Source organism: Heterocephalus glaber, unplaced genomic scaffold (genome assembly GCF_053883595.1).
Source record: "Heterocephalus glaber isolate CG9 unplaced genomic scaffold, H.glaber_assembly_v1.0 deba00001428, whole genome shotgun sequence".
NCBI lineage: Eukaryota > Metazoa > Chordata > Mammalia > Rodentia > Bathyergidae > Heterocephalus > Heterocephalus glaber.
The window spans coordinates 12,542,844-12,555,795 of NW_028258293.1; the positions used below are offsets into that span (position 1 = coordinate 12,542,844).

Below are 12,952 nucleotides of genomic sequence, written 5' to 3' on the forward strand. Positions count from 1 at the left end.
ATGTCTACAAATGTTCCTGAAGTAGGATAAAAGAAATAAAGATAGAAAGGAAACAAGGGAACTCATTTTGGGGGGGTGTCCCTTATTACCTTAAAACATTGAGTCCGATCCTGGATCCTGATCCGGGCTCAGCTCTACCAGTAGGAATGTTAATCACTGAGGAAAGTTGGCAAAACAAGGTTTCTTAGCCCTAAATTTACCTAATCTACCGCATCCCCCTCAAGTCTGAGGGGACCAAGATAAGAATAACTAATGTAATTTTCAGGGTTTACAGGGACACTCAATTGCCAGCTTTCATAATGTCCAGTTCCAGATGCCTACAAGTCTCCAAAGCTACGATCGCTTTGGGTTCCACCAAAAGCAGAGTCTTGCAGACCACACCATGATGAGCTCATCTCCCCCAGAACCCCCTCTGGAGCAAGGGCCATCATCTCAGGGGAACCAAATTGCTCTTCCAGCCATAAGGATTCTTCCAGAGCTACGGAAACCAAAATGGAGATGATACACAGGACCTGGCTCAGCTCTGCAGCGAGTCCTCAGAAGCTGGCCTCCTGCTGCTGAGAGCTGGCCAGTCCGAACCCCGAATCAGTGTGCCTCTCCAGTCACTGCACCTCAGGTCTTTTTCCTCCTCTTCTTTAACTTTCTAACTGACTATGCCTCAGACTGACAGGCCCTGAAATTCTTTTTCCAAGAATGTGAGTCAAGGACCTATTCAGTGGGCTGAGTTGAGGCTCCCTGCTCCTCCTTGAGGGACACTGTCACCTGGATACAAAAAGATTAGTTCATATGGGAAGGAGAAATCTGAAGAGGAAGAGAGGAAGAAGGAAGTCATGCTCATGGATTTTCCAGATAATTTTTAAACTCTAAACAAATAGAGACTTTAGAAGCAATATATTGTACATTTAATATTCCTTCAATTACTTTGGACTTCTCTTTCCTTGTAGTAAAGTAAGTTTTGAGCTTCTCAAGCCAATCTCTTTCTCTTAGTGCTACCTTGTGGAATTCCAGGGCTTTGCCTTAATAACTACAGGCTCCTTAGCAGCTGGTGAAAAAACAGCTGCAAGAAATGCAGATGGTTTTCTGCATTATAAGCACAGTTTTGCAACAGTTATTTTTAACAAGGGAATCTCGACAGACCCTCAGACTTCAAAGGTTGTTATGTCTAGGGCCGGGGATGTAGCTCAGTGGCTATGGCGCCTGCCGCGCAAGCGCAAAGTTCCGAGTTCGATCCCCGGTACCAAAAAAAGAGGTTGTTATGTCTGTGTAAAATTAAACCTTAATTTTAAAAACTGTAATTCTGATGATAATTATCCTTATTAATGTGTTAATAGTGTATTGCTTTGGTAATGAGATTTTAATTTATCTTTCTGCCTTGGAAAGTATAAGATTATTATGTATTTTCTGGGTTAAGCTGGAAGAGCTAAAATTAAGTGCTTTACATAATGAATGAGTGTCCATAATGAATGTATGCCCATGTCACCATTAGTCAAGTCTCCAAACAGTTCTACAAGGTAAGATCTTTAATTGCCTTATTTTAAATTTAGGGAGCCATCCATGATTCTTCCCGGTTGCCTTTAAGACTGGAGTTTAGGTTTCAGATGCCCTTTTTATTTTGTTTTGTTTTTTTTTTTCCGGTACCAGGGATCGAACTCAGGACCTTGCACTTGACAGGTGCTGTGCCACTGAGCTACATCCCCAGCCCTCAGATGCCCTTTTTTTTTTTTCGGTACCAGGGATCGAACTCGGGTCCTTGTGCTTTTGAGGCAGGTGGCGGAACCACTGAGCTAAATCCCCGGCCCCCTCAGATGCCCTTTATAGATTTAATATCCATGGGCTCTTTTATTCTTTTGAGTTTTGTTTTATAGTTTTTAATAGAATGAATGAAGCCTTAGTGTTCTCCTCTTCCACTTAAATTAGTTGTAAGAGGAAAAAAGTTTCTTAAGCCTCTCAAGCAAACTCGCCACAGGTGACTAGTAGAAAAGAGTTAACTAATTTATTATTCAAACCCCCTTATTTTTGAGAGAGAAAGGAGGTGCTATTATGGATAGATGAGCTAGGTAAAAATATTATAGGCAGACATATAGGCTAGGTCCTCGAGAGGCTTAGGACAAAGGTGAAACACACCACGTTGCCTGAAAACCAGGCCTCAAGATAAAGACAAGATGGCCAGACCTACATACTTCCTCGAAGAACAAACACAGGGCCTAATGAAGTCTAGGTAGAAATCAACCACCCCGGTGGGTGACCAGAGACCTCTGGACCCACCACTTCCTAGGAGAATCTTTGTTCTTTCCATCCACACTTGCTACATGACTTGTTTCCCAATTGGACCACTACTACCGAAGTGACTGTACTTGTAACCTTATTGGATGATCATGGCTGTGCCCCGTGTTGTACCCATGTGAGTTTTACCCTATAAAACTCCTCCATAAGGTGGGGTCCCATCTCGGTCCCCTCCTACCCCTCAGGAGCTTTCCTATCAATAAATATCTTCCTACTCTTCATCCCCGTAGTTCCTAGGACTCATTCTTCGATTTCTAGAGAGCAAGAACTTGACTTGGCGTATCATACAGTTAACAGGTGAGGAGATACCATATTTCATATTTCGTCTCCCGTATTATTTCCGGTAACAGTGCCACTCTTAGTATTTCAGCTGAGACAATAGGCCCCAACAGGAATGACCTTACGCAAACCAGGACACATGGTCTTTTATGGAAGCCCTTGGGAAAGCTCCAGAAGGCCTAGAGGCTCTGATATCTTTGTTTATCTGGAAGAAAATAACAACTGCCATTATTGGCAATTGTTCTAAGCAGGGCACTGCACAGAACTGTGTGTCCCTTCCCAGAAGGCGGAGCACATTAAATAATAGGGGAACATTCAATGCTTGTAAAGTTCCCTGTAAAGAATTCCTCCTGATATCTAAAAATTGTACTTCCTTCTTTTCTAATATTTTTGGCAAATGAGAAAATGACTTGCATCAGTGAAAAGTGGGGAGTAGGTTTCTAGCATTGAACAGCCAGTCCCAAGGGAGTAAAGCAAATGTAACAGGACATTGTTATTGGCTGCTTAGGCTCATGTGCTCAGGTTCCTCTGCTCACCACTGACCAAATCAAAAAGGCAAAAGAGTTTATTCAAAGCTAGCTCTGAGGAGATGGAGGGGCCCAATAGCCTCAAAGCACCATCTCCCCATTTACAGGAGGGCAAGGGTCTTTTAGAGTAAGGAACAGAAGGGAGGGCCGGGGATGTAGTCCAGCAGTGGCGCCCTGCCTGCCTGGCAGGCTCAAGGTCCTGAGCTCGATTCCCAAAACTGAGACAGAAAAAAAAAAGAACAGAAGAGAGGGGAGCACAGAGATGATACTGATCTCCATACTTGGTTTATCACTTCCAATCATCCTCACTTCACCCTCTTCTTTCTTGTGGAAAACAAACCAGGATCCTGCCCACCCCACCATGGCATCTGCATATTCGGCCACTTCTTTTGGGCTAATGAGAGGAGGGGGCTGTCACTATGGGCTCAGCAGTAGGAACTTTGGAATTCTACTTTACAGTGCTAGACAGTTCAATCTCAAACATCTGGCTTCCCTTTGTTTGTACTCCAGCTACCTTTGATAAAATCAACACTCCAGTCCTACATGAGATAGCCAGATGACAGGCACTTCAGTGCCCTCAAAGGGGAGGCGTTGAAACCGGCTCTGTAAAATAAACTCCAACCTTCCTCTGGCTGAGCACATGGCCACCCCCACCCCCACATTTAGCCCCAAAGAAGTGGCAGAATATGCAGATGCCAGCCCCAGGAGACTGGGAGCCTTGTTTGTTTTCCACAAGAAATAAGAGGATGAGCTGAAGATGGCTCACAGGGCCTGGCTCCTCTGACGTAGCCTCGAGAGGTCTTGTGCCCCTGTGCACCTGATATGATTTGATACATTTACAGGGAAAAAATTTTATCAGCACAGCTAATTTACTGGTATTTGTGCCTTATAAAAGTGTTGCATGGGGGCTCCTCTTTTCAACAGGTTTGGTGTGTCCAACATCTGGTAGTTTTCTGTTTGTGCTGACAAGTGACCAAGTCATCCTGCCTAGCACTTGCACTCAAAATGGAGTCACTCAGGGCAAGGCACAGCCTGAAACCTACTGTTCCATACACCACGGAGACACTCAGAGCAGGGCATAGCCTCCTCACCACAATCCTCCTCTGGGTTACTGATTGAGGGCCAGCTCCATCTCCTTCCTAGTTGTTATATATCATCCTCCAACATCTCTGCTATCAAAGTATCCATGACTTGCTTGAATTGGTCCTGGAGGTAACTTCGCTAGTTTCTCCAGGACCTCCAGTGCAACGCCTACTTCCTCTTTTCCCAGCAGATATACCAGGCAAAAAATCCTGAGCTTTTACTCCCTGAGCTGGCCCTTACCTGCCCTACTGTTTTCTCAGGCTTCTAGCACAGAGTCCCACTGTGAGAAAGACCGGGTCTGGTGTCTTCCCTCATCATCTCTGCCATGTTATACACGTCATGCTATTATAGGCAACCAAGTTAGGCAGAAATTAACAGGCAGTCAGGGCTAGGCCCTCAAGGGAGTCAGTGCGGAAGAGGAGAATGCATCACAAATGTAGTTGGAGGTGCATCTGTTGAAGGCCAGGCCTCAAAATAAAGATGGAACGACCAGGCCAACATGCCTGCCTGAAGGATAAGCAATACCTTGAGATTGTACTGTGATTGGTCACCTGGCCCAGTAAAGTCCAGATAGACACCAGTCACTCACGTGGGTGACCAGAACATCCGGACCCAGTCATCCAGGTGGATGACCAGAGACCTATCCTTTCCCCAAAACGCCTTTGTTCTTTCCATGTACCCTTGATATGTGTCTCACGTCCCTATTGGATCAGTATTAGCTAAGTGGCTACGAACAGGGAAATGATTTCTGACCAGAAGGAGCCCGTGCTGGAGCTATTCCGGCAGCAAACAAAAGGCTCCTCCTAGCTCCAACCCCTCTGGGACCTAAAACATGTCCGGATCTCAGACTTGCCCAGACATGTTTTCCTCCATTGTTCTTTGTTCTCAGTGGAGTTTCTGTGACCCCTGCTTCCCACCATATGTAAATAAGGTGAATCCTAGTGTACCTCTCTATCCAGTTGTATAAGCTGAATGTATCTACCTCAATCAATGAACTAATGTTGAGTGTCTTGTATCCTCACTCTTCCTTTCCCAAATCTATATAAATCCTGTTCACCTCACAGATGGGACCGATTGCTTTGAGAAGTCCCTTATCAGTCCACTAGCGAAATAAACCTGACTCCAACTTCCAGGGTGTATGCTCTATTCTTCTCCGCCTGACTATTATCCCAACCACCTAGAGCTACAACACTGTGAGTTATATTTGCTACAATAGCTATCCTGGTAATCCTATAGATTGATTGTAGTTTGACCCAGGTGGTACCATATTGTGACTTTGCTGTATAAATTACCCCTGACAAAGGCCTTTGTGGCAACCCACTTCCGGGACCCCTCCCGTCTCTCAGGAGATTTCTCTCTCAACAAAATTTTCCTACACTTAACCTGCTTTGTCCTTTGAATTCATTTTTCGATTTCAGAAGACAAGAACTCAGCACAGCTGAAATCTAGCAGGTTGGGAGTTATATTTCTCCTATACAAATTCCTTCTGTAAGAAAATTCAATAGTCTTTAAATTTTTTTTCATTGTGAATGAAGGGCAAGGACGGGGCAGGTGAGTGGACCATGGCTTCCAATGCCTTGGCAGCACATGCATAAAATTTCCTCCCAAGGTGATCTCACTCAGCTCACAGAGCAAAGCACAGTCTTGCTTCTCTGGCTAAAACAGATACACTTTAACACATACTCCCAGGACTCTTATACTACACCCCAGCTCTCTCTGCTGTCTTTCTGGGTCTACTATTCCAACAATTCAGCAGCTACTGGGCCATTTTCTGCTCAGCGTTACACATGCCATTTCTTTCTCTTTTTTTTGGTACCACGGATTGAACTCGGGACCTTGCACTTGCAAGGCAGGCAGCGGAACCACTGAGCTAAATCCCCAGCCCTACACATGCCATTTCTGCATGACAGGTAACAAATTTCTATACTATTGTTCAACACTCCTAGATTGTAGCAGCTTCCAAATGCAAGCTGCCATGTGATTGTCAGTACAACTGGTCACGAATCCATCCGGATATGGAGGACTCATTTTCCCAGAGCTGGGTCCCCCCACACGGACATTGAAAGTTGTGTTTTTCTGAGTTGTCTGCCTTTTTTCCAACCACACTGGCCTGAGGACCCAGCTTCGTTCTGAACTGTCCCTTGAGTGGGGTTAGCTCAGCTATTTCACTTACGCTGCATTTTCACCTTCTTTACACAATCAAAACTTTTTCCAATATTGATTACCCTTTCCAGCAAATTGTCAGCACAATATTGTATAGAGGGAGAAAAACTTGCCCAATCAAGAATAAGACTGGAAATGGGCAGAAAATGGCAACTTCCCAGATTGCGCAATCTGGGAAAATTAGATTGTAGTGAAGAAAAACCCTGAAGTTCTGGGTGCTGTGTTCTGGCCAAAGGGGATTGTGCAAGCGAGAAGAGGGCTTGGCCTCATTAGCAAAGCGTCGGTGTATATAGCACCGGCCACAGCTGCCCAGCAGTCGTCAGGGGCTCGGCTTCACCTGGACCTCAGCTGGACAGACAGCCCAAGGTGAGCCGTGGGACTTTCCAGCATGCTCACTTGCTGGAGGCTCTTTCTGCAGCAGCATTCTGGTGCTGCATCTCAGTTCTTTCTACACCCTTCCTGCGTCTACTCTTCTGCTGAGTAGAATTTGCCAGATAGGAATACACTCTTTTTCCGATACTGGGGATTAAACTCAGGACGTTGTGCTTGAGAGGCAGGCATGGCACCACTGAGCTCAATCCCAGCCCGGATGTGAATACATTTTAGGGTAGATTTTGGTGTATGCTTCTGTGTGGATTCAGTGACAGGTAGAGCTGGAATTCTACAAGTATTTATTGATTTTTTGAAACTTATACTGCAGAAAGGTATAAAAGTCACAGAATCTCTGAATGTCTCTTTGCAAGCTTCCTCTTCAGGGATAACAAGGGATGATTAAAATAAAAAGTGATTTATACTAATAGTCCACACTGTGACGTCTCAGACTCTGGGATTCTACTGAGGTAAATAAAAATCCCAAATTAGACCCTCTGAAATCCTAGCTCTATGCCCCCACACAGGTGTGTCTGGGTATAAAATTGAGTGAGGCTTATTTTCAGAATGCCAGGATGGGTCAACATTACCAAATGCAAAACCAGACATGTAGCATCCTTTGTTCCTTCCTTGCCTCTGCAGCAGGATGAAGCTTTCCATTGGACTCATTCTCTGCCTTCTGGTCCTGGCCGTTGATGGCCAAAGCTGGACGTCATTCATCAGGGAAGCTGGTCAAGGTAAGGGCCTATGGGAATGGGGCAGGAGGCCGTACCTGGATGCGCCAAGGGTTCACCTGAGCAGATTCCACATCCCCAATCAGCAAAGGTGCTAGTGAAGCCATGAATGGAGAGACCAGGAGCATGGTTTTGATAACAGCAACTCTCCCTGATTTTCTAGCCACCTCTGGCACACTTCTAAGGAGATTCCCTGGCCTGAGACCACATAAAGTTCACGTGGCCACTTTTTAGCAAGTGTGTAGGAGAGATGAGGAATTCAGGTGTCAGTTCTCTTACTACAAACGGGACTCTACTGCCGCCTAGTGGGAATTTGGGGACAGCTCATTTCTTTGTCCCTGGTGTAACCAGGAAGGTGGTGCATTAAAAGGTGGAATCCAGGGCCTGGGATTTAGCTCAGTGGTTCCACCGCTGGCCTCGCAAGTGCAAGAACTCGGGTTCGATCCTTGGTACCAAAAAAAAAAAAAGTGGACTCCACTGCTATTTGCTGGGAAGCTGAGCACAGCCAATACAGCCCCCGTCCACATAGCAGTAGTAACAAGCAAGATTAGCTGGAGCTTTTTGTATGCGCTAGAGCTTTACAGGACTGGAAGAATTTGTTTTTATTCTTTAATCCTGTGAGGTAGATCTCATAGAGAACGGAGAGAAAAAGAGCTTAAGATACCCAACAAAGTTTCAGAGAAAAGCGGATTTAACCCAGGTAGACTTGCTTCTCAGATTTTCTATACTGCTTCCAAAACAAGAGTGAGATATTTGTGGACACACAGTCTGAGAAATGGCCAGTAGCCAGGATGGGATGCCCTTAGAAGGCAACTCCTCTCCTCCCTCCACAGTGAGGGACACAATGAATTCCACTGTTGAAAGTGCTCTTGGGGCTGGATATGGCCTGGAATCAACAGTAAGGGAAATGTACCCCTTAGGCAGAGTGGGGAGATTTTGTTTTCAGAATGCAGCGTTTAAAATTTCAGGCGTTGGGGCTGGGCTGTCACTCAGTGGCAGCACACTTGCCCCCCGTGTGGGAGGCTCTGGGTGCAAAATCAGATGGTGCTGATTTCTGTGGTGGCCTCTGAATGGTTGCTTTAAGGATTTGTTATTGATCCTTTGTAAATTCTCACATACCCTGCTAAAATTTCTTTCTTTCCTTAATCAGTGCCTTTCAAAGGTTGTCCTGGGACCACTTGCATGAGAATAGCTGGGGCCAGGGATGCTTTGTGAAACGTGGCTGCCCCTGTCCACTCCCTCTCTCCACCAGGTTACAGTCTGGGAGGCTGGAGCCTGGAAATCTGGCCTTCACCAAACACCCGCTTCATCTTTATGCATAGTAAATACAGTCTGGGAACAACGACCTCACAGACAAATCATAGAGTTATGATTCCAACTATACATTAGATTTTCTCCTTTTCCTCATCCACTTAAAAATTTGAAGATTCATTTAACACTAGCATAGTTTAGTCCCTGTTCTTTTTTTCCTTGCCCTTTCTAAGAACCTGAAGAGTTGAGTCATCACTGAGCACTTGTAATATTCCAGACATTGTTTGGATATTTTCTCAGTTCTTCTGCAAAACACTGAGGTTTTATTACCATGAAACCATTTTACCTGGGAGGACAGTGAAGTTTTGGACCTGGGAGGTCAGTTGCCCCTTTTCTGCCTCTGATTATCCAGTTTATTTAAATTTCCCTTAGAGAACTCATTTTATCACCTTCTGATTGAATTCTTTAAAAATTATAATTATTAATGTATACGATTGTACAAATTAGTGAGTTCCACTGTGCCATTCCCATAAATGTGTATATGACGCTTTGATCATATCCACCCACCTGTATACCTCTTTCCCCTCCATCCTCTCCCTAGTCCCCTACTGCTTCTCTAATAGTCTCTCCTCTACTATGAGGTCTTTTGTTTGCTTCCACATATGAGGGAAGACATGTGATATTTGCCTTTTCTGTGTCTGGTTTATCCTGCTGATTGACTTCTGACAGTTGTCCAGGCTCAGAAATATACCCTGGACATTCAGATGCACTCAGAACAGGGTTGTTCTTACTCTACCCATGAGGGTGGATTTCTCCCATTGACCACATTAGGTCCGGACCCTCCCTCAGACTCCCATGTTCTCTACCTTGATCAGAAGGTTTCCCGGATCTTTCTAGACAGGATGTATTGGTTAGCTTTCCAGTTGTTGAGACAAAATTCCTGACATATACAACTGAAAGGAAGAGAGGTTTATTTTGGTTCTCAGTTTCAGTCCATGGTTGGCTGGTAACATGGCAAGAACATCATGGCAGAAGGCTGTGGTGGAGCCAAACTGCTCACCTCATGGTGGCAAGGAAGTAGAGCACAGGGGAAGAGGACGAGGCAGAAATACGCCCTCCAAATGCATGCACCCCAGTGACCCAGCTCTTCAGACTGGCCCTGACTCCTAGCCGCATACGCAGTCATGATCTTCCACGGATCCACCTATTGATGAGCATAGCACCCCTGTGATCCAGTTCCTCTTCTGGAGTCTCTGAATCCAGACAATTTGACAATCAAGATTAACTGACAATTAAGAGGCTCCTTGTATGCTGAAATAGCCCTTAAAGACCATCTCACCTCTTCTTTACATGCATCTCACACAGTCAAAACCAAGTAGCCACAAAAGTCAAATGGAATCAGGTGGAACAAAACTTGTACGCGGTGACTCCCTTATCATGAACCCAGCGAGACAAAAAGGAAAGGGATATTTCTTTATTTCTCTGGCCTTTGTCAAAGCCTGAAGTCTTTGGAGTCCGTTGTAGAAAATCGTTTATTCCCCTGTTTTGCCGAGGCATGGTCGTCTTCAACATTCTCTTTTTCCCCAGGGACTAGAGACATGTGGCGAGCCTACCGGGACATGAGAGAAGCCAATTACAAAAATTCAGACAAATACTTCCATGCCCGGGGGAACTACGATGCTGCCAAACGGGGACCTGGCGGTGCCTGGGCTGCTAAAGTGATCAGGTAACACAGGTTCTTAGGGAGCCATGCCTGGGTGAGTAGGCTGTGAGGGCCTCAGACAGCCAGGAGGGGGCATCTTCTTCCCTGTGGAGGCATTGCCTGTGGAGACCGGGCCTCCTCCTGCTTTTGCCTAAGCTCCTGCTCTGGGCTCAGTGCTGGGTCTGATTGCCTGGTGGGAGTTCAGGATTCCTAATCCTCCCTCTCTGGTGCTGCCCATCCAGTGTAAGAATGGGCAGGGCATGGCTTCCACACAGGGTCAGTTCCGTGCCTTCCCCTTCTGTGGTCTACCTGGGTTCCTTTCAGCACCATGCTGGGAAAGGGGAGTCAAGAGGACAAGGCTGTTGCCTGTCAGCCTAGTGATTAATCTCCTGTCTGTCTGCCTTGATTACAGTGACACCAGGGAAGGTATTCAGAGATTAACAGGCCATGGAGCAGAAGACTCGAGGGCTGACCAGTTTGCCAATGAATGGGGCCGGAGTGGCAAAGACCCCAACCACTTCCGGCCTGCAGGTCTGCCTAGCAAGTACTGAGCTCCCTCCTCACTCTGCCCTCAAGGAAATCCAGCTGTGAATTTCTGAGGGCTGGGACATTTGCTGAACTAGTTACTTAATTTGATATCCCTAGTACTTAAGCTAGATCACATAAAAATGTTTAATAAATGTTTGTGAAGTCCAATTTGTTGTTGCAATCTGGGAAGAGCATAAGACATTTTTACTGGGAACATGGGCCATGGAGATGATCAATAAATATGATTGTTTTTATTTAACTTTGTTGTTGTTGTTGTTGTTTAGTTTTTTGTTTTTGTTTTTTTTTTGGTACTGGGGATCAAACTCTGGTCCTTGCGCTTGGGAGGCAGGCAGTGGAATCACTGAGCTAAATCCCCAGCTCTATTTTACTTTTTTTAAAAAAAAGATAAGATAGAAGTTACAGAATAGAAATTGGAGATAAAATTACCTGTCCATCCATGGACCTCAACCTGGACCAACATATGCCTCTATTATATATTTCATAGAATGAGAATGCTAAGAGAATCTTTTGGGCAATTTAAACAATAAAGTTTAACACTAAATAAAAATTTTAAAAAAATCACAAATACCAAAAAAGAGGTGAAAATATGAATTATCGCATAATTATTTTGAAAATTTTATTGTTCTCACAAAGAAAATAGCAGACCTAGATGGTCTGATAGATAAATTTAATCCTTCTAAAAGGCAAATAACTCCCATTTTGTACCAATTATTCTAGCAAGTAGGGGAGAAAATATCTCCACCCCTTTTTACTAGAGCAGGAAAAGCTAGACACTAAGGTAATTGAAAGAAAATATCGAAAAAGGAAAAGTGCTCCAGGTTATCATGCAGAGGCTCCGGCAGTGACCCTGTCTAGCGTGAAAGGACAGCCCGAGGTTATGCCCTTTCCATGACTCTAAGATTCTGCAGTCTTGGAGAAGGGTGTTTTCACAAGCCCTGTTCAGTTTCTTTTCCAAATTAGATCCTCCTCCCTAGGTCTTGCTGGCCTGGTATCTCAGCTTGCAGTAAACTGCCTGTAGGCTCTGTCTCCAGGCTTCAGCTCTGTCTCCAGGCTTCTGCTCTGTCGGTGAGCTGTGTCTTTTCTGCTTCTCCATGGAATCTGTCTTCCTCATTGGTCTCTCCTTGCCTTGGAGGTCTGGTTCCAGGAGTATTTGCATTTCCCCACCCTTTCCTTCCTGCAGATATCTGGTGTTAACCAGTCCCTGCTCATGATATCAAAAAATACTCTCAAAGTCATTTCCCTTCCTTCTTGCCCCACTCCTTGACTCAGACCAAGATAGAATGTCACCTGCTAGTGCCCCATATCCGTAACAGTGACTCTCTCACCGGCACTCCGTTCATGCCTCCTGGAGATCCTTATCCTCCCTGTTAGAGTCGGTGGTCAGTATGTCCTTCCTCCTGCTGGTTGGCCTTTACACTTCTCTAACACTGGTCAGTGATGACAGTAATAATGTCAGTTTCCATTCATGAAGAGATGACTATGGCCCAGTCCCTGCTCTAAGCGCTTTCTTGTCTTATCCCATCAGATCCTCACACAGACCAAGGTGGACCCAAACAAACATTGCTCAGCAATTGACTACACAGCTAAAAATTTCAGGATAATTCTGGACTATTTATCCATGGGCACGGATTCAGTATTTTCTGGGTGGCCTAATCATAATTTTGAACTCAGTTACATGCTCTTAAAAGTGAACCACCCTCACCTGGATGATTCAAAAACATCAATGGTAACCCTCAAAGTGGGAATGAGATGTACGAACTGTCCTAGTTGTGTTCTCTGGACACAGACGCTTCATAGGGTTTGGGATCCAAGGTATTCATTAAGGGTCAATAAAGCATTATACAAGGAAAGCAAAGAAAGAGGAATGGAGAGAGAAGTAGAAGCACTGTGCAGGCTTGACAAGGCCAGGGGCAGCTGGCCAGAAGCCTTGGTGGGAGTGTCCCGAGTTAGGTGGAACTACTAGGCCTTTGTGGAACACTGCAATCTCAACTCACTGTTCAGTCACCAGGTGA

The 12,952-nt window shown here is 45.2% G+C and overlaps 1 protein-coding gene across 1 annotated transcript; it reads left to right on the forward strand.

Moving 5' to 3' along the window:
* The first annotated feature begins 6,513 nt into the window (after positions 1 to 6,513).
* Positions 6,514 to 11,178, forward strand: LOC110350543 (serum amyloid A-3 protein-like). Its single transcript, XM_087211582.1, has 4 exons — positions 6,514 to 6,701; positions 7,347 to 7,441; positions 10,277 to 10,415; positions 10,804 to 11,178. Exons 2-4 carry the CDS (start codon positions 7,351 to 7,353, stop codon positions 10,940 to 10,942), a joined length of 369 nt encoding a protein of 122 aa, XP_087067708.1. The 5' UTR covers positions 6,514 to 6,701; positions 7,347 to 7,350; the 3' UTR covers positions 10,943 to 11,178.
* The last annotated feature ends 1,774 nt before the right edge of the window (positions 11,179 to 12,952 follow it).